Genomic DNA, 24,906 nt, shown 5'->3' on the forward strand with positions numbered 1-24,906 from the left:
TGGAAGCAAAAATCCAACTGATGACACTGAATTAATTGAATATATGACATCATATACATCTCATTACGATAATAATACTGGCCTCAAGAGCCTCCAGCATTTCCCCAATCCATACACTTGTGCACTTCTCCTCCTGCAGGTCTCCTGTGTGTCTGCAGCCGGTCAGTTGTGGCTGTTTTTCAGCAGTTATGGCATTCTTTGTCCCGTGTGCATACAGTACTTACAATCATGCTACAAGATGTACTGCATTTGGTGCTATCCAATGGGAAAAAAATGACAATAAAAAAGATATCCACGACATATAAAACTATGATCCAGCTCGGTAGCCCTCGACTATATGATTTTTTTTTACTGATTCACAATGACTGCAAAACAATAAGGCTCGGATACAACAAGTATTATTAATTGTTAATGCCTTTTTCTTTAAATTATAGATATTAACAGGGTCAATGCTCCTGTTAGAACAAAGTAAAAATCACTTTGGGCCATTTATGTGCAAAATATAATGCTTAATTTCAAGGTAAGATAAAATCCACTAACGAAGCCCACTACAAATTACGATGAATTCTGAAACTGTAATCCCAGGGGTTTTATTCTTTTACATATTTCAAAGATGTAACATGATCCAGAAAGGAACAATGCAGACACATTTTGAGGATGAAGATAAAAAATCTATTTCCCCCCATACTGTATAAGACAGAACATCCATCCTTAAAACTGAAAACATGGCAGAGGAGTGGCACGGGAATTATGGCAACGTCACATCAAAGTGGTCGGATGGAGGGAGATACAGTCCTCATGCTAAACTTGCATTATTTTAAATGTCCGCTTTGTAAAAAACAAAACATTTTCACAAGCCTTGTTTCACTGAGAAGTCTCCTCTGTCGTTTCTGGAGAAGATGAGGAGCCGCTGCCTCGTCCGCTGGACCTCGACAGAGCTGATCTCAGGGGCCAGCTCTTAATATTGGCCCCTGGTATCCGTGGTCTCAGGGAAAATGGCCACTACTGCTTCATGGTGTTCCTGATAACCCACCTCTGCCCAGAGCAGGGCTGCAGCACCAGCAGATGGCCGAAATAGACGTTGGCCGGAACCACCTCCAGACAGCGCCCTGTGGCTCGATTTATGATGGACTCATTCTGTGGGAGAGAGAGGACGTTCCTCAGGGTTACAGAAGCAAGCATACCATGTGACAGGATGTGACCCCATCCAGGCCTGAATGGGAATGGGACAGATGTTTCTCATCTAATTATCCTCAGGTAATGTAATAATATCATTTTGGGGAATTCTGTTGAAGGCACAATATATTAATCTACTCTATCCCATGACTTTTTGTGTCAAAATATTTTGAGAAATTTGTTAAAACACAATATACTTATGGCATGCATTTATTTTTTATGACACATTTACATTTTTAAAACACACTTTACAAAACATTTTATGGGAAACAGATTTTGTTAAATAATATTTTATGACTTTTATGACTTTTATGACTTTTATGACTTTTAATGACAAACTACACTATAACAACATTGGCATGGCACATATTAGTATCAGACTCTCAAATGTTTACATACTTTAGTGTTTATGATATGCTATACTATGACTTTTTATATGACAAGTATATATATATACTATTCTCTTGCCATTTTTCAAACATAATATTTTGGAAATGTATTATGGCATGCATTAGTTTGACATGTTTTTAATAACATACTGTACAGAGTTTTTAATGAATTTATGGCATACTATGACGTTTTTCATATAAAAAGGTATGCCATACTAGGTAAGGGCATTCATGATATGTTCATGACATACTATACTTTACTTTTAAATGACATTTTGCTGGCATACTTCAAAAAATGTATTTATCAATGAATCAGATGTCTGAGAGGACGATGAATAGGAATATCAGCTACATTGACTTCGGAGTGAAAAATCATAGTTTGAACCTTTTCGATCCAACTACCCAAAGAAAGAGCTACCCTGAATATTTAAAGCTAAATTCCACAGTCATGGATTAATAATGATGGAGAATTCACACAACTGGAATCTGGGTTTTAATATTTTATCCCTTTTTAAAATAGCCATTGTTGAAAGAAAGAAAAATCAATATAAGTGCTGATTTAAAACTTTAACGGTCGTGCACATATTTAGAGAAATATAATTGAAACACATTTGTTGGCAGGAGGTTAACAATAACAAACTCATTGCGGACAAATGCTTCACTGTTAGTGATGTGACAATAAAGAAATTCACCACAAGGATGTTGATCAACCCAGTAAAGTGGAATTCATCTTTTTTGGAGAAAAAGCAATCTGTTGTTTCGTTATTTCCTTTCTACCCCTTACCTGAGAAAAGTGCCACATCTTCTGCTTGACGTTGGTCACCTTGTCACAGTTGAGGAGCTGAGGGATGTTGCTGGTCTGATCATCCACCACGCAGCGGGTGTCGTCCCCGGTGCTGCCCAGGGGCCCCAGGAACAGTTGGCCCTCTCTGGTGAATCGTCCTAACTGTGGGGACACAGAGACAGCACTCAGGCAGCAGTCTGAGGGGATCATACATCACAATCACCATCACGGTCGGGAAATTGGGTTTGTTGATAGTTTCTCTATTTTAGAATTAAATAAATAAAAAATGCATTTACGAAAATAAAATAAAATAGACATATTTAAATAAACATAAGAATTTCAAATAAAGTAAAAACGTACAAAACAAAAACTATAACATAACATATTTAGGTAAAATGGCAAAAAAAAGATAAATAAAATAATTATATAAGCATAATAAGTCAAAGTACAATTGTGCAATAAAAGACAAAATACAAAATAGAACAAAAATACAAATATAAACACAAGTTGAAGTACATCGTATTTATATATTTACAGAGGTGCTTTATTATTAGTAAGATATTAATACTGAATTGCATAGTTTGAAAAGGATTTTAAAAAGATGACATCATATACTGTACTAGCTTTTAGCACTTGTTTACCATTGTGAGTGAAAAGAGACGCCCCGCAGGCTGAAGCGCTGAGGAACTGACAATGGCTGACTCAGCGCTTCAGCACAAAAAGTGCAACATGGAAACATTTCTTCCTGACAGCAGAACTCTCTCCTGAGAGGATTCCAGCTGAGCCTGTGTGAGAGGCACCGCTGTAAATCATGTCACTGGCTAGAAGACACTAATGAGTGGTGTGGGTCAGGAAGAGGGAAGCAAAGACAGTGGTGAGAGATGGACTCTGAGGCCATTAGGTTCAGTGTCCGGTGAACATACCTGAGGACCCCAGCCGTGGCAGGGGTGCAGGGTGGCTGTGTGGTTCTCCTTCATACCCTGATCCATACACAGGTGGCTCGCTTTGGAGTTACGAATCTGAAATCAAGAAGCTTCTTTGAAAATCAAGCTCTATAGAATGGTGCAGGAACGACTCTTTAAACCTGATAATGAGTCAGCATTTTACCACTTCCTGTTCCCTCGTCTTAAAGTCAAATGCTTTTGGTTAAATGCCTGAAATAAGGTCTGTTTATTCTACAAGCTTAAGAAATTTCTGGTTTGTTCTATCACATAATAATTGTGGTAAGAAAAAGCGACTACCTGAGACCACTAATCTTCATCACGCAGAACATTAGCCGCCTTTAGCTTAGCGGTGGTTAAATGAAGTCATGCAACCGTGATGTGGTTAGTTCATAGCCTAACATTAGCATTTTAGTTCTGGCTATTTGATTTAGGCTTCACAAATCATAAAGTAGTGTTGACATGTGGAGATTATCCTGCTGAACAAAATGTGTAAGTATCATACATGTTTGTTTGCTACAGAGCTAATGTTCTGCAAATTTCCAAAATCATTGCTCTTTGTTGAGGCCATGGTGATGCTAACTTCCTGTTTGGAGTAATTCAATTCGTCATCACTGCACCACTTTATCTCATGGGCACAATTCTTTGTTTAAAGTCCTAATATTAACAGTATTAAGGTAATCTTGTTCACAGTCAGTCAGTAAGCATGTTGTGCATGTATCAATATGTAAGATAAAAACACCTGGATCCAAATGCAGATTAAACATTTCTAAACAAATCATGCTTTATAATTTTACAACGACACAGCTTAGACAGCGTCCAGGGACATACTCTATGAGGTATTCCTTTATATAGCCCTCAGGATTTACTTGTCTAATCTTTGTCTGACTCATCGGTTCTCAGTGGTTTCATCAAAGCTTCTCTTTCATGTGTTTTGTGCTGACTCACCTCTCCGTAGAACACCGTGTTGTTGTACCTCCTCATCTCCGGGTAAACGTTGTCGAGGTACCACTCGAAGCTCTTACACTGCAGGTTCTTCCTGAGAGCCACCCTCTGAGAGATGTCTCCGTAATCAATACCGTGGTTCTGCAAGAGCACAGGAGTCATTATGGGATGTCTCTGCTTTACAGAGTACTTTTTCTGTTTACCACTTGAACAGTTGTAATAATGATCCAGAACATTAAGAGAAACGTTGCTATTGTCTACTGATTACTAGCACAATATTTAGTGTACATTACATAATTAGATTAGCGTTTTATTTTATTTTTTAACCTTTTTTTTTTACTTTTTAAAACAAAGCTGCCTAGTTTGTTTCGTTTTTGCATTTGTCTCATCCTTCTCTTTTTTCTCTCCCTCATAACATTGTGAAGCACCTTGAGATGACGTTGTTTTTAAAGTGTGCTATAGAAATGAAATGTATTATTGTTTTTGTTCAGATAAAACATACTTTATTGATCCTGGATTAAGATTTTTCTTGCAACAGCAACATGTAAAAAAGACATTGAAAATTAAGTTAAAATAAAAATGCAGTACATACATCTTCATTAAGAATAGAAAGATATATCTAAAGAGAATACAAAATAAAGACACACGGTATAAAAATATATAGAATATGTTCGAAAACCATCTAGTAGTAAATAACTATACAAAATTGGATATATCAATACATTATAAAGTGTGCAAAGTAGTTGCAGTTACAAATGGTTCAGGATTGTTCGAGGTTTAAAAAAAGTATACAACTTATTCCCAGTTAATGAAAGGTTGTACATTTGTCAGCTAAGTACTGCTTAAGTTAAAAACAAGCTTTAGCTTTATCCTCAGGACCAGCAGCTCTCACCTCCATGGGGATGTTCCAGGCCAGGTAGACGTTGGACTTGTACTCGTCCATCCAGACCTCGGCCACACGCAGAGCGTTCCGCCGTGTGTGGAAAGCGATGTTACTGTGGTACGGTTTCTTCATCCGGGCGATGTGAGCCACCCTGGAACAAGGCAGCACCTCCATGCTGCCTCCACACAGCCACACCTGCAGGCAGAGGGAGTTTCAGATCAGGGAGGTCAATTTAAAGCTCGCAATTATACATGTTTGGCCACAAGGGGGCATACAATATCAAAACAGGCTGACATGATACACTACTACTACAGTATATTACATGGACAGAGTTCATTTATAGAGGGTGGTGGTCGGTGTGTAGGGGCTTGGGAACTGAATGGTCGCCAGTTCAAGTCCTGATCGGACAAAAATATATTGTATGAACCTGTAGCTTGAGAGCTGCCAGTTCGCTTTCTATGCACTGCTGAAGTGTCATTTATAGTTCCATGTGTATAGGTCCAGTTTGTTCATGTGTGTGTTTCCAGACAACATTTAATTTCCCCTTAATCTGCAAGTATGTCCTAATGTTATTTTTATTGCACCATTGTTTCACAATTTCATTTATTTTACTTTATTTCTTCATGTCTTAAGACTGCCCCTTATACCTAAATATATTTATCCATATTTATTCATAATAATGTTCACTCATATATGTATGTATATCAATTAAGCTACTCAGTGTTTCTCTGTGTCTTTTTTGTCTTTTATTCTTACTGTTACTAACATATTAACTATATATACATTCTTGTTATCCCTGAGTGAACTCCTCTCTGTAACGGGCTGTTTCACTCTTAATCTGTTACTACTATGACAACGGAATTTCCCAAAATGGATTAATAAAGGTATATCGGATCTGATCTCATCTTATCTTACACTGTTGGCGGGGCCCGGGATTTAAGATTTTAATTGCCAACAACTGCACTGTAGCTGTTGTGTATACTGTATTGGAACAAAACATTAGCAGTGTGGTATATATCTAACTTTAGATATTTTATTTTATTTATCAGCTAGTTTCAGTCATCTGTTGGTGCAGGGCAGGAAGTATACAGCATACAGTATATCAGCGCTTCTTGCTGGAACCACATGCCTGTGGTAGTTGAGGATATTGAACCACACTTATGATCAGGGCCCCTTTACCGAGACATTTTATTTAATGTTCATAATAAATTCATGATTAAAGTCTTGCACTTCACTAATCCAAGAGAGAACATTTATCAGAACACAAACCCTAAACTTGTCGAGTTAAAGAACGTTTTTGGGATAGATGTGCTGCTAAATACATAAATCTTGGGATCAGATTCTCACCAACACAGGCACATTATTAGAATCGCCTATCTGCACACCTCAAAGTATTATAGAAACCACCATTGCTCCTTGTATGATGGTCTTCCCTGAAAAACCATTGGCACATCCTTATTTATAAGGCTATTCTTGGTGCTCTTCCACATTATTTGCAATAATTACATCTGTCAGAAAAGTTCTGTTTCTGCTCATTGTCCCTCACGTCCACACTGAGTTTGGGAAAAAGGCGTTTAGTTCCGCTGCTCCATTGGCTTAGAGCTGCAACATGAGCTGAAACTCAGGGAGCTGGTCTCTTTAAAGTGTTTAAAGTGATTTTTTATGACCGAGATGCAGACAACTCTGTCTGTAGATGCTTTCTTATGATGATGTTCCTGACAGAGATATGTTCTGTGTTCATGTTTTCTGTGTCTTTGCGGCCTGCCTATCTCGTCCAGGAATCTCTTGGAAAAGAGATTTTGAATCTCAATGAGACCTTCCTGGTTAAATAAGAATAAATAAATCAAGAACTATTGGATGAAACCCCCCTGATGTCAACATTGACAAATTCATTATCACAGAGATGATGACGTGTTCTCTTGAGGAGTTTGGTAAGAAACTACCAAAACTCAAATGAACCCCAAAAGAATTATACGTGAAAGAGGAATGGTTAATGGTTATTTCTATGGAGGTAACAAATATAACAGAGTAAGTACTTTTGCTCACTTTTCTTTCCATTTTCTGTTGTTTTTATGTTTGATGTTGTTCATTGTTTCCAGTTGCTTTTGGTATGTTAGGACTTGAGTGTATGTCTTGTATCATTTTGTTGAGAATACAAATATTCCACATGTAACTACACTACTTGTCAAACATCATCACACAAATTGTTCAATATTCTTTCTATTTTGAAGAAGCACTGCAGAATTACATTGCCAATCTCTAAAAATGTACAACGACTAACTGCCCAACCTTCCCTCCCTATGTGACCCATTTATCTGCATTACCCTGCTGAGGGGTGCAGACATGGGGCCGGTCCTCCAGGACTCCTAATGGGGCCTCATTCATCAGCGGTGCCACGCTACAGTGGCCGCTGCTCCCCTCTAACCTACAGGGGTAAAGAGAGCTGGAACAAGAGGAAACTGGGTGACACACTAACCCTGATGCCCAGCTCGATGTTCTCTCCTCCGTAGACGTCCATGCCAGAGTCGAGCAGGCCCAGCTCGCCAAAGTAGTCCCGATTGGCCACGAAGGAGCAGCCAATCATGGCGGGAGTCCTGCCATGAGAAAAACAAGTGAACATTAAATGGGATGTGGTTTCGTGAATGGAAATCACTTTTGTCTATTGGAATGCATTTTTGCATGATATTTTAACAGTTTGCATGCACATTTTATTTTATTTTATTTTTTCATTAAAAAAAATATTTTAGACTTGAATTATTTTCGTTAGAAGGCAAGAAAGCCAGTAAAGTTCCTAACTATCAAGGAAAACATTTAAAAAGTCAATACAGTGCGCGATATGAACATGGTCATAATTTTCACAAACAAAAGCCTTTATATCTATTTAAAGATTATACATATACTTCCATCCATAGGAAAAAGAAAGACATAAAAGCACATTTGAGGCTGACAACAAACAAAGATCTATTAACAGTTAAATTCTTCTGAATCTAACACTGAACAAATATCTTGGTAAAATATGTGATTATAAAAATACTATTCGCAGCTTAAATTTCCCCTGTTATTTTCCTCTCTTATCCAAAGGGAATGATAGGATGATAATGTTGGGACAAATAAACTGCATAAAACAATCTGATTCTTCCAAAAAGATGGATCACTGTATAGATGGAACTACACACACTGTAATATAGACACTGTGTGACTCCAATTAAAGAATTCAGGGAGAGAAACTCCCTCTGGAGGGAACACAGAGATGTTAGCCTTTGCAGACCATTTACATGCACACAAACCTACAGTATATAACACAAAGGAAAGGGAAAACCACAAAAAGCAGAATAGGCCCTCTTTAAAAGTCATTTTAAGCTAAACCTTTGTTGCAGTTTGTTGTTGTTTGTGAAGGCTTTATGCATTTTTATGTTTCTATAAATATATTCTGCCTACCTGATGGGAGCCGATATGTCCCCCTCGTCCCACCACTGTTTGGGGGGGTTGATGTACATGCACCACAGCTCCCAGTTGTAGCCATGGCCTGAGTTCTCGTAGCGCTCCACCTCGAACGTGTCATGCTTGATGTTGTCGATGGAAGGCAGGATAATCCTCTTGTGGTCTTCTTTGATTCTGGCCAGAACCGGCTCGGCCCTGAGGATGGAGTATCACAAACACATGAACACACACACACACACACACACACACACACACACACACACACACACACACACACACACACACACACACACACACACACACACACACACACACACACACACACTGACAGCGCTGAGCTTCTCCTCAGATCTCCACTCTCTCACCCACTTCAGTTAGAAGCTCCCTCAAGTTGTAGCAACTTTGTTAGTAATTCCATTTGATTCAGCTCAGTGCAGCTCCGTAGGGCATGTGTCTATTTGTGCCCAGTGAACTGGGTTGTGTACAAACTTGAAAGTACACACTGAGCTGGAAAAACGAGGAGGCCTAAAATGTGTCAGCGGGTGGTTGCAAAAATGTTGTCTAATCTCACGTCTGTTTAATTAGTTTGAATGATTCCTTGTAATGTACTTTTATGATAAGGCTTTTGAGCATTCCTTCTTTTATTGCTTGCTTTATGTTTTTTATTTGATGGGATATAAGTCCTGCAGTCTTTTTCAAACCTGATGCCCTCCCTTCTCTGCTCATCTTCAACCCTCTCAGGTGTGAAATTGCTTTTTTGTGTGTTCCCTTCATGCTGCTCCTGCTAAACCTTGTTCTCTTCTTCATGATTTCGTTAAGCCTGTTGTCTGTTTTATACGTTTAGTGTATGAATGTTTTTGCTGTTATCCTGATTTGTAATTCAATAGGTTGTACACTATTCTTCATTCTACCTGAAAAGGAAGAAAGGGATGATGGATTTACTCACCAGGACGGGGTGAACTCCACATGTGCGTCAAAGAATCCAGTCACCTCTGCGGTGGCCACCTTCCAGCCCTCGATTCTGGCCCGGATCAGCCCCTCTCTCTTCTGGTTCCTGACGATCTTCACCAGGCCGGGGTAGCGCTTGTTGACATATTCCTCCAGCGGAGCCTTCAGCTGCTCTGCAGTCCGTAGAGAACATCAGCACAGAACACCAGGTGAGGGTGAGACACACTGTCCTCCAGGGGACACACTCAGGGGAAAACCTTTGTCATGCTCTGGAGATTTTGAAATGTTTCGCTGCCCCATGTCCTCTTTTAGACCAGTGAAAGAAAAAATACATGTTTATTTTAATCTTCATGAATCTCTTCAGCAGCACTTACCCCGAACACACCACTTTCATTTAGTTTCATTTTTCAATGTTTTTACTTATTGGATGTTCATAAATTATTTAAAGACTGGTTCAAATTAAATTTTCTTCCAAAGGAAAGAGAAAAATTGTTTTTTTCCCCGAATGTTTTAGATATTTCCTGATAATGAAGTGATAATAAGAAACTCCCTTTCAAATTAAAATGTCAAGAACATAAAATAATAGTAATTTTACGCCTGGCTTTATCAATTTTTCAGCTATTTTATTATTATTTTGTTAGTTTTATTTTAGTTTTTTTCAATATGTTCAATAAATTGACTAATAGTTTGTCCTGAACAGCAGAATAAAGCCCTGATACTTCCAGTTTGGCACCACAGGACAGTACTGTAGTTCATCCTAACTTCTGACCTATATGACAACGTTGCAAATTCAAAAGTACAGCTCATACCATATGAATACAACAAATGGCTCAAGTGAGTCATGTCATTTTTTTCTACCATTAAAAACCAGCATTTCAGCTTCGTTTTCACCCCTAGAAAACATTTGGACGAGTTATTGTTTGTGTTTATTACAACAGTCAGTAGCATGTGATAACATCTCTCTCAATCCTTTTCCTAAAAACATGTAGGACGATAAATAATATGCAGATGCAGTCTGATATCATTGCCAAAAGTGAAGGTCACGGCCACAGATGCCATAATTATTCAAAAGTGAACATTGTAGTAAGAAAGGGGCAAACACGTTACAACGGCCAAAACACTTCCATCAGGAGAAAGGCTCTGCAGCTTCAGAACGTTTAAAATATATAATCACAAATGTGCCAAAACACATGCAAATGAAGAAACATCTTCACCAACTTGAAAAAAAATATGCAGCATCTATTGACAGCACTGAAAACCAACTAAAAAGTTCCACTACAAATACTCCATGATCAGTTCATAAAGAGACAGACACAAATGAAACAGAAAGATGACATGACTCTTCCTATCAACACACTCCCTCTTCCTCTGCTCCACCGACACACACTTTAAAATTCCCAACACAAAAAACACATTTCTCATTCTGTCTGTGGTTCCCATCTCTTTCTGTCTGCCTCTTTTCCTTTCATTCTCACTACCACACACTTTTGATCACAAACTCATTCCCCATGCTGTGTCATCTATTTCACACACACACACACACACACACACACACACACACACACACACACACACACACACACACACACACACACACACACACACACACACACACACACACACACACACACACACACACACACACACACACACACACACACACACACACAGAGCGGGGTGACTTTCTGGCCGTGAGAGTGTGAGTGTTATTTGTTAGCATGCCTCGCCCTCTGCGTCGCTGCACTCTCCTCCCCTCTGTGACGGAGCGCTGGCTCCCAGCCAAGCAGCAATTTCAAGTGAAGGAGAGGAGTGGTGGTGTAGGGTTTAACATCAAACACATTGTTTTTATTGTTCTGGAAATATCCCATCGAAAGAACTAAACAAACAATAAATCGATGCTACAAGTACTGCCTGTGTTCTTACTACTTTGAGCCACACACCTCCACTGTTGACCAAAACCTGTTCAAACTAATCAATGAGCCCCACCTATAGATATATAAGGAGAACTGGATGCAAAGCTGGCCAGATTTATTCCTATAAAGGTTTATCAGTGGTGCATGAAGCCAAAATGGCCTGATACTCAAGTTAATAATATACCTGGATCATCTGGGGACTTAGAGCATGCGCAATTACGGAAGCCCCGCCTCCAATCTGGAGCAGAGGTCCGGTTTGGGCTCAGTCGAATGGCTAAAGAGCTAAAATAACTATGTATTGGCTATTTACATCATTTAGGACATAATCATTTAAATGAATGTGTTCATTCTCAACAGTTTATTGACATAAGAAACAAGTTCAATATACAATGTGAGTCAACGGGAAAAAGTATTTCTGGGCCCAATGACGTTACCAACCAACAGGAAACAGTAGTACAACCATTTGTCAACTATGAAAAAATGTCAACGCCCTGCTCACGTCGGAGGCTTTGCCCCTCAGCAATGACTGTCATTATTAGAATGGTACTGTATGATATCCCTGAGGCATCCCGCATACTGTGTACCATCCAGATCCTACTGACTAAAATAGTCACTATTGCACGAAAAATGTGTTTAATTACAGCATGTTTTCAGAGCTTTTAGGCTGCAGTTTTGTGTAGGAGTAACAGTTGTGTTTCTTAAATAACCTTTGGGCACAAGCAGTGGTGGGCAGAAGACTCATGCTAATTACAGTGATAATAGCGCTAGCAAAGCAGGGTGTGGTCATGGCGAGCTTTCATGCTGTGATAACTGGACCTAACTTATATTTATTCTATTTAATATTCCACATCTTTCACACTTATTGTACACATAATATCCTGCTTTATATTTTGTTTTTGTTTATATTTTCTGTACATTTTTTGTCCCAAATGTATATTTTTTACTTTCTTTTTAAAGGCTATTTTATTTTATTGTAATTACATTGCCTTGTTTTGATGAGGTTGCAACAACAAAAATCCCAAATTGGGATCAATAAAGTAATTATATTTATCTATCTATGCTTTACAGATTGATTAAAAAATAACTTATCAACCCACACTCCAACTACGAGTTCTGTTTCTGGATTCAACTAAAGCTCAAAGTGACTAAAGTGACTAAATTATTTCACAGCTTTCTGACAACGTTAGCTATCTAAACGTGGTTTGAGACCAACTTGAATCAATAACACCCGCTGAGCCAACCCACAAACCCCCCCAGTTTGCCTTTTTTTTTTTTTGTGGGTCTTGTTTAGAACCTGTCTGATCTTCAGGCATGTGTTTCTTGCCACATTAGACTTGTTTTAATCTACGTTGCTCGATCACCCAAGTTGAAGTAAACCTGACTGACAGTTGAAACTAGTGCCATACTATTTCCTGCCAAAAAATACAGTTCACTTTTCTTTCAGGTAATGGTCTATCCGTTTTAAATACAAATGAAAACCATATATTTCTGAAACATAAAATGAAAGAGAAGGGTCTTCAAAACAAAAGGTATTCTATAGAGATTTGTTGACAAAACAGAAGAATATAATAATGTTAGTCTAGTCATTTAAAGCCTCCACTATCTTAGCTCTCTTCACCTTTCCTTCTTATTTGTATTTGTATCATTCCGTCTGATCGCTTATCCTGATATCCCACCTCTGTACACTCCCTCCCCTCCTTTCTGTCTGTCCTCATTCATCTTAAAGCCTCTGTCTCTGAACCTTTCCATTTCTGTTTCTGCCACTCTCCCTAATAACCTGATTTGCTCTTTCAGCCTCCCCTCCCATTCTCTGACGCCTTTTCATCTCATTTGTCTCCTCTTATTCCCTTTCCCTCCTTTTCACTTTGCCTATTCTCACACCTTCACTCCTTGGCTGTTTCTATGTTTTAGTTTTATCCCTTTTACCTTCATTTTTCTTTGCTCCTTATCGTTTCTGTACCTCCTCTTTCTTTCTCACTCTGCCTGGCTCCGTCTCCTTCCCTTCGAATCGTTTCTCCCCACCTCATCTCACAAAGCCAAGTTTGGCAGGCCCTGCCCAATAAATAAGACGGGGACATCTCGCCTGTGACATCCAATTGTGGTGCTCTGCCACTATCTGTCTTTGTGCCCCGTAGAAATTCGACACCATCAGTCACCTCGGCAAATGAGTCTCCTCAAAAGAAATGACCAGGGCTTTTTTCGAAGAGATGCTCATCGCCTTGCAATGTCAATGAAGTCATAGTATAAGTCTGATGCATTTGTCTCATACAGCAACACATCAGGGAGAAACGTATCAGCATGCTCATGACTAGCAACACGTGTGGTAGGCCTACTTTGTTATGAGCCACAGGAGCCTATAGGCACTTTCTCTCTGGTCCAGGCCACAACCCTTTTTGGGTTGAAAATACCTGCTGTCATTTGAATCGTGGTAAATAGGAATGCTAAGGTCTTCGCCAGTCAGAAAAGAAAAATAATTAAGCATTATTAGGCCATGTTTACACGGAAACGATCTGAACAGGAAATGGAAAAGTGGCGTTGCGTTCTCACTTTTTACTCCGCGTTTAGACGAGTGTTTTTTGGGGGAAATCTGTGTGCATACGGTGACGCAAAAGTGTGTGGAATTCCATGTTGTATGCACGCCAGGCGGCTAGGTGGTAGTGTGAAAAACTGCCACACAACACCACCAAGTCCACACGGTTCTCCCAGGTCTTGTTCAAAGCCATCTGGTTCGCCTCCGACGAATTGGTGCATCAACAATTTGAAGGAGGTACCTAATGCGCCTTCTCTGATCAGTAATACCATCTGTAAAGATTCGGTAAAACTGCTGAAAAGAAGCTTGGATGTTTTTTGGAGCTGCTAGGGCAACTGGAAGGTCCGACGGATGGAAATAATCTGAAATGTTTGTTGTTATTTTCCTTTTGTCGTTTTCACCCGCGAGCATTTCCGTGTAAACAGGGCCTCAATCTACAACAAGGAGTCCAAACACGGTGGTCAGTCAGACAAACAACTACACCTTTATCAGCATCTATATCAGGTAAATTGAGACCAATAGGGGATCGATGTCTCGTCAGGTAGCAGGCTAACACTTACACTGGGAATTCCTTGGTTTATCAGTGTTTTATATTTCAATTTGATGCAGGCGGTACCGCAGCATCAGGTCTAAAACCACCAGACTCAGGGACAGTTTCATCCAACAGGCAATAAGACTGCCAAATGCCTGAAAAGTGCCTCCACAACCCAAAACATTCATCCGGTTGCATCTCACAATTTATTGAATATGTTATCCTAATAGCTATTAGTAGATGAAACTGTAGTTAATTGGATTTCACTTCACTGTCTGTTATTGTATATTTAATTATATTTTGCATCTTTGCTATTGACGTTGTGTGTTAAGATGTTTAGTTAGTTTGTTTAGTTTCCATGGGCAAAGAAAATGTGTTATCTAAGGAGACTTTAAGGTATTGAAGGTTTTTTTAAATACTGGTTCAACAGTTAGATAACTACATTGATACCACAGTCCTCCCGGGCTTGGACCAGTGACTTCCTGTATTTTAAATTTATTTTACTTTTCAGTTTTCAAGTTTACCGTATAGGCAGCAGGAGGGAATCGATCTTCTCATTTAACTCTCAGCAAGAATAATAAGTGTTTTTTTCCAAAATGGCCAACTTTAAAGCCACCGATTAGTTTTGGTTGACGTGTTTGCACGTTAGTTTCCATAAAGCTGAGTGGTTGTGCCTGTTGTGGTGAGGGAGAGAGAGAGCCTCTTGGAAGAGACCACATGCTGTTAGCAGGGAAATTGTGAACTGCATGGGATTATAGGCGCACAGATTTACAATTTAATACATCTCAATATTTACATGTACAGCTTTTTCCCTGATAATCTGAAAATTGTGCTAAATTGGTCACCAATAGGCTCTAAAGGAAAATGGAAAGCAATCTGGTTGTCTTTTTTTTTGTTGACAGCCATACTAACAACAAAACAACTCTGAAAGTCTGAGGGGGGATCAATCTGTGTATGTGTGTGTGATCAATCTGTCTTTTTTCAAACCGCAAACGTAATAATGTATTACTGTATAAGGGCATGTGGTAAAATATTCACCAAAAATTGACTCCCTGTTCGAATTAAAAAAAACATTTGCACATTTTGCACTTTCACCTCTAAAGCTCCCAGAGTTAAATAAACGGCATCATTTTTACACTGTAACTCCAACTCCATGAGGACTACCATCAGCAGCTAAACCCTTCATAAATTGAGGAATTCTGTATTAATAATATTATGTGCTCATTTTTACTGTTAACATTACTATATTTATTCTACTTTATTTACACTTTTATTGGACATTTTTTATTTAACTTCTAATGTTTATATACATTTCTTTGTTTCTTCAGGTCATTTTATTGAACATTCTAAAAGGAACTTACTTGATATAGATATTTTTTATTTAATTTTTATTAAATTTATTTCTGAAAGGGAGCAGCTGTCACCAAACCCAATTTCCCCCAAGGATAAATAAAGTATTCTGATTCTGACTCTGAAGCTGCATGTTTGAAACCAAATGGCATGCTGGGAACTTTTCTTTCCCCACGCCTACAACAGATTACACCTACAGCAGGTAAACATCAGGACGATTAAAAGCCACATTCGTGACTCCTTGAACATTTCCACTGACCGTCGTCGCTGTTGTCGTCCACCAGGATGATTTCTTTGAGCAGGTGAGCCGGCGTGTGATTGACAGCGGAGTGGACTGAGCGCAAAATCACCGACAGAGCCTCGTTGACGAATATGAAGATGAGGGAGATCTGCGGGAGATCTCTCGGGTAGCTGACCTTTCTGCATCTGCACAGAGACACGCAAACACAGCAAACCTTCTGTTAATAAAACCTTTCAATGCCTGAAGCTCACATTCTGAGCTCTGCACGCTGCACTCATCCTGCAGGGTGAGGAGGATTCGGCTGCAAGAGTTGGAGAAGAAACAACTTCCTTCCTTTATTTCATTTCATACTTATCTATACACTATCTTATTTTCAGTGGTGGAATCTATAAGCAATGACATTAACTAAGTACTGTACTTAAGTACTGTACTTAAGTACTGTAGCCTACTTAAGTACTATTTTGACATACTTGTACTTTATTTGGTATTTTCCGTTTTATGCTGCATGTACTTCCATTTCGCTACATTTAGGAAGTAAATAGAACTCATAGCTTCTTTTCCACATATAAAAACAAATGACATGCTGATATATTATGAATCAGTATTGTACCCAGTATTTTAAAAACTAAATACTTGATTCAAGTCAACGCAAAAATGCTCATACATGTATTTGTTGTTGATGAAGCTAAATAATATCATTGTCTTTATTAATGTTGAACTGTGTAAAGGGCTATTCTGCATTTAGAGTGCTTTTACTAATGATACTTTAACTACATTTTGCCTATAATAATTCTGTACTTCTACTTAAAGGGGCCCTATTCTGCAAATGTTCTGGTTCATAGTAGTATTTTATGCCTCTCCTGTGACATGTCTCCATGCTTTAATGTTCAAAAAGCTCGTTATTTTTCTCATACTGCCTGTGCTGCAGCACCTCTTTTCAGCCTCTGTCTGAAACCAGAGCCCAGTCCGCTCTGATTGGTTAGCTGGCTGGCTCTGCTGTGATTGGTCACCACTTAGAAATGTTCTGCTCCTTAGCCTATCACTTACAACGTGTTGTAGCGCTAGCTACTATGTTGTCACTATGTTCCAGAAGTTAACAAAGGAGTCCAATTGAGGCGTTTCAGACGGAGGTAAGTGTGTGGAACAGAAACTCCCTCTGGATGGAACACAGGGATTTTAGCCTTACAGACCATTTACATGCACATGAACCTATATAACACACTATAGGAAAGGGAAAACGCAAAAGCAGCCTAATATTTCTATATTTACTTAACCAATAGATTTTAGTACTTCTTCCATCACTTCATATTTCACAAGTGTCATTTTAAGGTTTAATACAAGTCATTTTATAATAAATTCAGCGTTTTCATGAAACGCGATAAACGTTTTTTATTTTCCCCTTTTAAGATATTTGTAAGGAAACCCTGATTTTTGTATATCTGACTTTTAAACATGAATATTTAACTTTAAATATCATAAACATGATGAAGAAAAATGTTGGTAAGAAAAAAGACTGTTGCAAAAAAGGCACTGTGTCTGTAAAAGAGTGCCTAAAGTAAGCAAGCAGCAGTACAAAAGCCTCAGGGGAACATGGAACTCTTCAGAGAAAAAACGCCCAGTTGTATTTCACACTGATATAAGGAATACATGAACATAATGTACAAGCCAAGAGATGCTACAGCGATTATGGTAATGAGAGGTGAGAACAGGAGGGGGCAGGGATGGTGCAGATCGGTGTAACCTGGTAACAGCAGTGACTAACAGCAGGAATGATTGGAAGTGTGAAAGTGTGAACTTCTCACATTTCAAGTGCAGCTCCAATTATGATGGCTCTTGCTCTAGCATTTATGTTCTGCAGTTTCTTATTCCTGATCATACAGTATATATGTTCATAGTATGGTGCTGATGACGGTTTTTTGTAGGCCAACCCAAAAGTAAGCTTTGCAAGGACTACCATAAAGCGATGGGAATTTTGCGGAAATAACATTTGTGGAAAACACTTGTTTATGATACTTTCAGGTTTTGTTCAGCAGGATAATCTCCCCACATCATCACCACTTAAGAAGTTTTGAAGCGTAAATGTAATATGTGGTAAATTGCTATCATAATGATGAATTACATCAATGTCACATGACTTGACGTCACTACCGCTAAACTAAAGGCGGCTAATTTCCTGTATGCTGACGCTTAGTAGTCTCACTTAGTCTCTTTGTTTTTGACACGTAGACATTTCAGATATTCATAATTTACTGTTCAAACGCAAAAGTTCCATTATATATTCAAATAACACAAAATAAAAAAACTTTGACTTTGAGACGAAGAAACCGGATAAGTGCTGAATCATTTCCTGGTTTTAGGACGCATTCCTTCCTGAACCACTCTTTATGGACGATAAGCTAAAGCCGTCTGTGCCTATGTTTCAGTGAACTCATGCTGCTATATTGTCATAGCAGGGAAAGCTTGGATACATAAATGTAATATTCCTGAAAAAAGACTAAAGCAACACTCCCTTAAGTCCTTTCAAATACTTATATTTAATACATTTGCTCTTTCCATTTGTCTTTTCCTCTCCCTTGTTTTCTCCCCATCACCTCCAGGCCCTGCAGTGTGACAGGGCCTTCAGCTGAACATAGTGTATCATCCTCAGACTCCAGCTTACATGCTGTTGCTAAGCCTGCAGATATCACACCCCAACACGCTTCACACCCTACTTTGATCCTGGCAACATAAAAGACCCCCCGGGTGACAAATGAGAGTGCTGGATTCGGATCCCTACACTCCAGCACCACCAAAACGCACACACCAACACACCTACACATTGGTGGCAACTACGGGCCGGGTCTCTCTCATCATCCCTGACTTCCGAATATTAAGGCAGTTCTTGCTTGGTCCCCAATGTGGGACATGTGGTTTATGGAAAACCATGCTTGCAAATTCAACACACTTCACAGAGCTATCTGCAAAAGCATGAGTTAATGCAGACACTCCCACAGACACACAAACATGTGGACCACCAGAGGGCTCTCCATACATACATACTTTTCTTTTTGCATCCCTTGTGTGATGGTGTACATGTGATAGTTAGTGATAGTTGTACCCCTTTAGTCTGTACAGTGTAGTTTAAGATTACAGTTTTTTTCTACATTCATCGGTGTATAAAATGTCAGAAAATAGTGAAAAGTTATTACCAAAGTTTACACCTGGCACTGTGTGTCGGTGTGTGTGCATGTACTGCATGCCTTCAGATCGACGGCCAGTCTGAGTGCAACTTCATCAGTTATGAGAGTTGGAAGCAGAGAGGTAGGGAGAGAGGGATTAAAAGGGACAGAGGTGAAGTGCTCTACAAACCAACACTACATGTGCGCACAAAGTGACGGATGGCCGCCGGATAGCAGTGTGTGAGGGCACAAACACTGTGCTGCGCAAAAAACCTGAGCAGCTACTTCTAGCTTTCATTCAGAACTGGCTGCATATGCTGCATGTCATTCATCTACTGTGGTTCTCTCTCAACTTAAAAACACATTAAAAAAAACATTTTTTACTTTAAATATATTTGTGAGGAAGCACAGAGCTTTGTATTTCCAAGAGAAAATGTTTTAATTAATAATAATGCAAACATGATTATGGATTTACAAGGATTTGAAAATATGTTTCATTCCATGAAAACACACATGGACATACAGATGCAGAAGAAGCTTGACAAATGAACCCAGGAGGCAGTACAAGAGTATGAGGGGAATGTATATACAAATATAATCCCTCTATTTCTGCGTCACTTCACTTGCAAATAAAGGTATATAACGCAGCCTGATGAACGAATTCCTTTTAAACATGTGCATATATGAAGTCTTGGTAAATACAGCACATAAGGAGGAGGTTGGGATGGTGCAGTCAGAGTAACAGTGTAGAGTATCATAGCTGCGTTTTACACCTGCATGAATGTGATTGGATGACACTAGTCCACTGATTCCACACAGCTGTGAATGATCCAGTTATTGTGAACCAGCTGATGCCATTCATGTAATGCAACTGGGACCTGAGTGCTCTGTCTGAACTATCGCTCTGCTTCCTCTAAATAATTTATCAGTAACATGTCTTTAAATAAACAGTATCCGGGTTGGTCAGGTTGATGCACAGGACACACTGTGACCAGATGTTTCAGAGTGTTCTGTACATGTTTTCACCTTATCAGTCGGATGGTGTCATCAAGGCAAAATGTGCTACTGGAAACAGCTACTGTGGCAAGAAAGGGTTTTACTACTTTTCCAGTTGCTCATATTATATCTGAGGAAAGATTTTGTAACGGCTTTAGAGTCGTTATCATGAAAGAGGCAGTTACCCAACTTTAAGTGTACTTGATGTGTTGTTAAGGATCCCAGAGAAAACTCATCAATGATTTCAAAAACCTCGGATCATACATCATGGATCCAGGAAAGATTTCCTCTCTTGAAAAGCCAAAGCCTGGGCGTCATGCAATAAACTCGATAAAATAGAGTGAAATGACTGCTGAACGCAAAAACCTCCATCTGTGCAGGACAGCGGTCGAGCCCCTTCTCATGTACGGCTCTGAGATCTACAGTAGGTCTCAATGGTCAACTCTATCACTGTCTCAAGAGGTGCTATACCCACCTCCCTCACAGGGTAAAATATCTATCCTGGAAGAATCTCTCAAAGCTACAGCAGATAAAGTATAACCCATGTCTCAGTCTGATTCATCGGCAATCTGGATTTAATAGTCAATGTTTTCATTTTCGATTTTATCCTATGATGGCCTTTGAGGATTCAAAAGCTAACCTTCACCTGGTGAGGGACACTGATATCAGTCTCAGATCTCAGAACAGTCATGGGCAACCAAAAATGCTGAAAGACCTAAAGAAATGTAATGATGGTGTGCAGTTGAGCTGAAAATGAAGGTTGATTTTGAACATTGGTGTACTCTAAGCAAGGAGTAGGAAGGATCTATAAGTCTAATAACTTTACGCCACTGGCTCTGTTTGTCTGCCTGAACTATCACTCTGCTTCCTTTAAATAATTGATCAGTAACATGTCTTTAAAAAAACAGTATCCGGGTTGGTCTGGTTGATGCACAGGACACGCTGTGACCAGATGTTTTCAGAGTGTTCTGTGCATAACCTGAGTGTCAAGAATACTTTCTCTGTATAACATATTTCAAGGACTGGGAAGGGTCTATACGACTAATCACTTTACGCCACTGGCATCAGAACACTTTCTAGCTGTGTAGTAATGATCAAGCAAGGGCCCCATAGGTAGGGATTAAGAAGTGTGGAATGAACCATTAGCAACCACACTTTAAGCCCCCTGGATGAAATGTGTCTGTGGCGGATGATGTAATTTCATTGCAGGTCTGGCCTTAAGAATCTAAAAATCTCAGACAGAGATGTCAACTGAAAACCAAATTACTCTATGGGGAGAATCTGCTCCCGGTACATGAGGAAAAATAATTCGGGGCTGCAGTCAATCAGTTCATGAGGGACTTGGCTTTGGAACCCGAGGGTCACTGGGTGGTTACTGGTTCAAGTCCCCGTACGAACCAAAATAAAATAAACAAATAAATAAGCATGTTGTTTGTTTTCCAAAAACATGGCAACCTCTTTGCTCTGACATCTCTACATAAAAAGTGCAAGTGATTATGCATGTGTGTATTTCAGACCTAATGTGTAGTGGTACCGTGTATACACACAGTACGAGTAGGAACGTCCTTGTCTTCCTTTAATTGATGTTATTGTTGTGAAACAACCTTAAAAGTGTAATTTAAAGCGCTACTCACTTGCCGGGCCGGTGGTCCGGTATGTTCCGGTCCAGAGAGATCCTGTCACTGAGGTACGCATTGTAGCCATATTTCTCCCTCAGGTATTTAGCATCGCTTTCCTCAGCGGGGGACAGCGTTGCGGGAAGGCCGCCTTTTCCCCGACCCCCGAAGCCCTCTATCAGGCCCAGAGATTTGGACAGACCTGACGGGAGGCAAACGAGAGGAGATTACATGTCAGGATCCTTGAGTCGGGCTGAGTCACTCTCCTCTTAGTAATGCTCTCTGTGGCTTACAGCTGATAGCCTGCCTCCTCATCACTGCTCCAGCCTCACATGAACATACAGGATGTAGACAGTGGCTGTCCAAACATGTGAGCATCTGAGCTGAATTCACATTATGAGAAGTGGTTACCCAGATTCACATAGAAAATTCCATGTACAGGTAGTGAGACATTTGTACACTATAGGAAAATGTAACATAGGCCTATTCCTATTTTTAACTCTTACTAAGGTCAGTAGTTTCTATATTCAGTGCTGAAAACTCCCTTTCTTTAAAGATCAAAGTGAAAAACCTTTCCATTTCTAGGCTGCATGCTGCTAATAAAGCTTCAGGCTTTCTACTGTATAAATAAGGGATAAATAAGATTCTCCCCAGTGTGACTAGCGTATTTGTGGGTGGAAGTGATTAAAGTGACTATCGTTCAACTGATAAGCTGATCATGCCTGTGAGTTGGCAAACATCCTGCTGAAGGCACTGAATCCCGGAAAGCTCCTGCTCTGCTGTCAACCCTGATCTCCCAGCTGAAGGAAGGATGCTCTTCAGGAAACCATTAGCTACGATACAGGATAGTTAAAAAAAAAAGTTTGGAAGATAGTCATCTGCTTGGGGAATTTTACTGTAGTCAATTGAAAACAAACGTCTCTGGGGAAAAAACGCTAAATATGATCTTTTTCAGAAATATCGGACAAATCCATTCATCTCATCTACGTCAAACCACGTTTGATATTTTTATGAGACAATTTAATCAAACATGCAAAAATGTTTTTTATAAAAATGACAGGAACAAAGCAGCAGATATTGGCTCTATAGGTTTTTTACTGTAAGAACTTGGACAGTAATTATGACCCATAAGAGCCTCACTCATTACTTCTACAGGAGGACATTTTCATGTCAGGGCCCCAAGGGGAGAATTCTTGCAGACTCCTTGAGGAAAAACCAGGTTGACATGTTATTTCATTTTAAAATGTATGTTGTCTTCCCGTCAGCTGTGCTGGTTTGACTGTTCATAAATCATAACCAAAAGGGGTTACCTTTAAAGCCAACCTAATTTAGACTCATTATCACATGTGTTACTTATCCCTTTGGCCTTTATGGCCAAAGTACCTAATTTATACAAAATTAAACTTGTGTTTTGAGTTTAAAAAGTCCATAATATAAACCTTCTTTAGTCTGTTAAGAGAGAAAGATATGTATTTACACAGACTGGTATATTTCAAAGCTCAATTTTAGTCAGGATTCTGTTTTGAAATCACTTACAATATTTAATGGCAGCATGTAAGGACACCAGAAGCTATACATTTAAATAAAACACACAGAATTCAGTTAAGGTAGTGAATATCAATTGTTCTTGTGGGAAATGTAGACTAATACATATTGAAATTATGACTTTAATTCAGTGTATTATGTTAAAAGGACTTAGTAATCGTTTTAGGTTAGTTAAAAGCGAGAATATTACGTTAATCTAACTTAATGAACTTGTTTGTATGTATACTTGGGAATGACTATGACAATGTGTAGTATGAAACTATCCATGTTGTTTTGGTGGTTATAAGATGAAACAACCTCTAATCCTGACATAAAAACATTTAGAAATCTGGACCCCAGGACAACATGAATATTAACTTTACCGTTTAACTGCCTGTACACCACATCCTCCAGAGAGCTGAGCCTCTTCAGCAGCACCTCATGGCTGATGCTGGGCCCCTGCACCGTCCCGTTGCCCAGGGGCCTCCTCCCGTCCGCAGGAGACTCCGGACCGGTTTGGACGCTGCTGCGTGTGTTGCACTTGGTCCAGAAAGTCATGAACCCGGCCACCGCGAGCACGTTCAGCACCAGTAACACCCTCCATCTCCTGAACACAAAAGCCATTAAAAAGTCGGGGCTCCGAGGGACAGGAGGAGGAGGGGGGACAGGGGGTCTCCGGAGATACGTGTCACAGATTCAAGGCTCCCTCGGTCTGCGATGCGCCGAAAGCTGCAGGGATAAATCAGTATAAAATACTCAAACAAATATAAATAATGAATGCAGCATAAATGAATGTGCGCTCTTACCATTTGGCACCGGGGTTATTTTAGGTTTCATCCCTCTTCTGAGGAAATTCTGGTTGCCTGGCCATCGATCCGTGTCAACGACACTTCAATCCCGGGTTTAAGATCATGCACGGGAGGGTGTAAAACAAAGACACCAGCATATGTTGATGTTCAGGAACAGATTCTGGTAAATAATTAAACAGTGGACAAATGATCCAGTGTTTCCCCCTCCTTTGCGTCTAACAGGAGTCGGCGGTGATGCGGACTGAGGGAGGCAGAGAAACCCTTGCAGATGCTCAGGGAAAACCTTCCTGTCCGCACATCATGCTGCACCTGTCATCCGCTGTAGGATGCACAGTGAGATGCAGCTGAGGAGACTGCCCAGATTACAGCAGCGGACCGAGCATCCTCCGGTGAAGCTGCGAATGCTCCAGGAACGCAGCAGCAGCAGAAAAGGAATTGGCTCCGTCCTGATTCCTCGCTTTCCTTCACATGTTCTCCTCATTCATCAGCACATACCAGCGCTTTCCTGTTATTCCACACGCCCTTCTTGTTTGTTTGTGCCTGTTATTTCCTCTGATTCTCCAGCTCCGCGCTTAATAAGGACGCAGGGAAAAAAACATAAAACGTGGAGTGGATCCGATGACGTTCTACCTCACAGCAGGTCAGGGGTGGGGGGTGCTCCCTCCCAGCCAATTATATACTATGAGAAGATGTTAAAATATTTCACTGTAGTACCTATAGTGGGAATATA

General features: G+C 39.8%; 1 protein-coding gene across 1 annotated transcript; it reads right to left on the reverse strand.

The window, feature by feature from the left end:
• Window positions 1-24,753, reverse strand: galnt17 (polypeptide N-acetylgalactosaminyltransferase 17). The gene is made up of 12 exons (XM_063906320.1): window positions 24,174-24,753; window positions 23,751-24,096; window positions 21,862-22,045; window positions 16,092-16,258; window positions 9,506-9,680; window positions 8,557-8,754; window positions 7,595-7,712; window positions 5,128-5,313; window positions 4,239-4,376; window positions 3,273-3,368; window positions 2,350-2,511; window positions 1-1,137 (listed from the first exon to the last, which is right to left on the reverse strand). The coding sequence occupies exons 2-12, from the start codon at window positions 23,989-23,991 to the stop codon at window positions 1,003-1,005; spliced, it is 1,800 nt and encodes a 599-aa protein (XP_063762390.1). The 5' UTR covers window positions 23,992-24,096; window positions 24,174-24,753; the 3' UTR covers window positions 1-1,002.
• Window positions 24,754-24,906: the final 153 nt, after the last annotated feature.

This window comes from Eleginops maclovinus, chromosome 18 (genome assembly GCF_036324505.1).
Source record: "Eleginops maclovinus isolate JMC-PN-2008 ecotype Puerto Natales chromosome 18, JC_Emac_rtc_rv5, whole genome shotgun sequence".
Lineage (NCBI taxonomy): Eukaryota > Metazoa > Chordata > Actinopteri > Perciformes > Eleginopidae > Eleginops > Eleginops maclovinus.

What these genes read in the sequence shown, in the direction of transcription:
- galnt17 (XM_063906320.1), bottom strand. Translation starts at nt 23,991, where the DNA reads ATGGCTTTTGTGTTCAGGAGATGGAGGGTGTTACTGGTGCTGAACGTG. An exon ending in GACATATCGGCTCCCATCAG is followed by an intron (nt 7,713 to 8,556) that starts GTAGGCAGAATA and finishes TTCTCATGGCAG; the next exon opens with GACTCCCGCCATGATTGGCT. An exon ending in ACATCGAGCTGGGCATCAGG is followed by an intron (nt 5,314 to 7,594) that starts GTTAGTGTGTCA and finishes CTCTGCCTGCAG; the next exon opens with GTGTGGCTGTGTGGAGGCAG.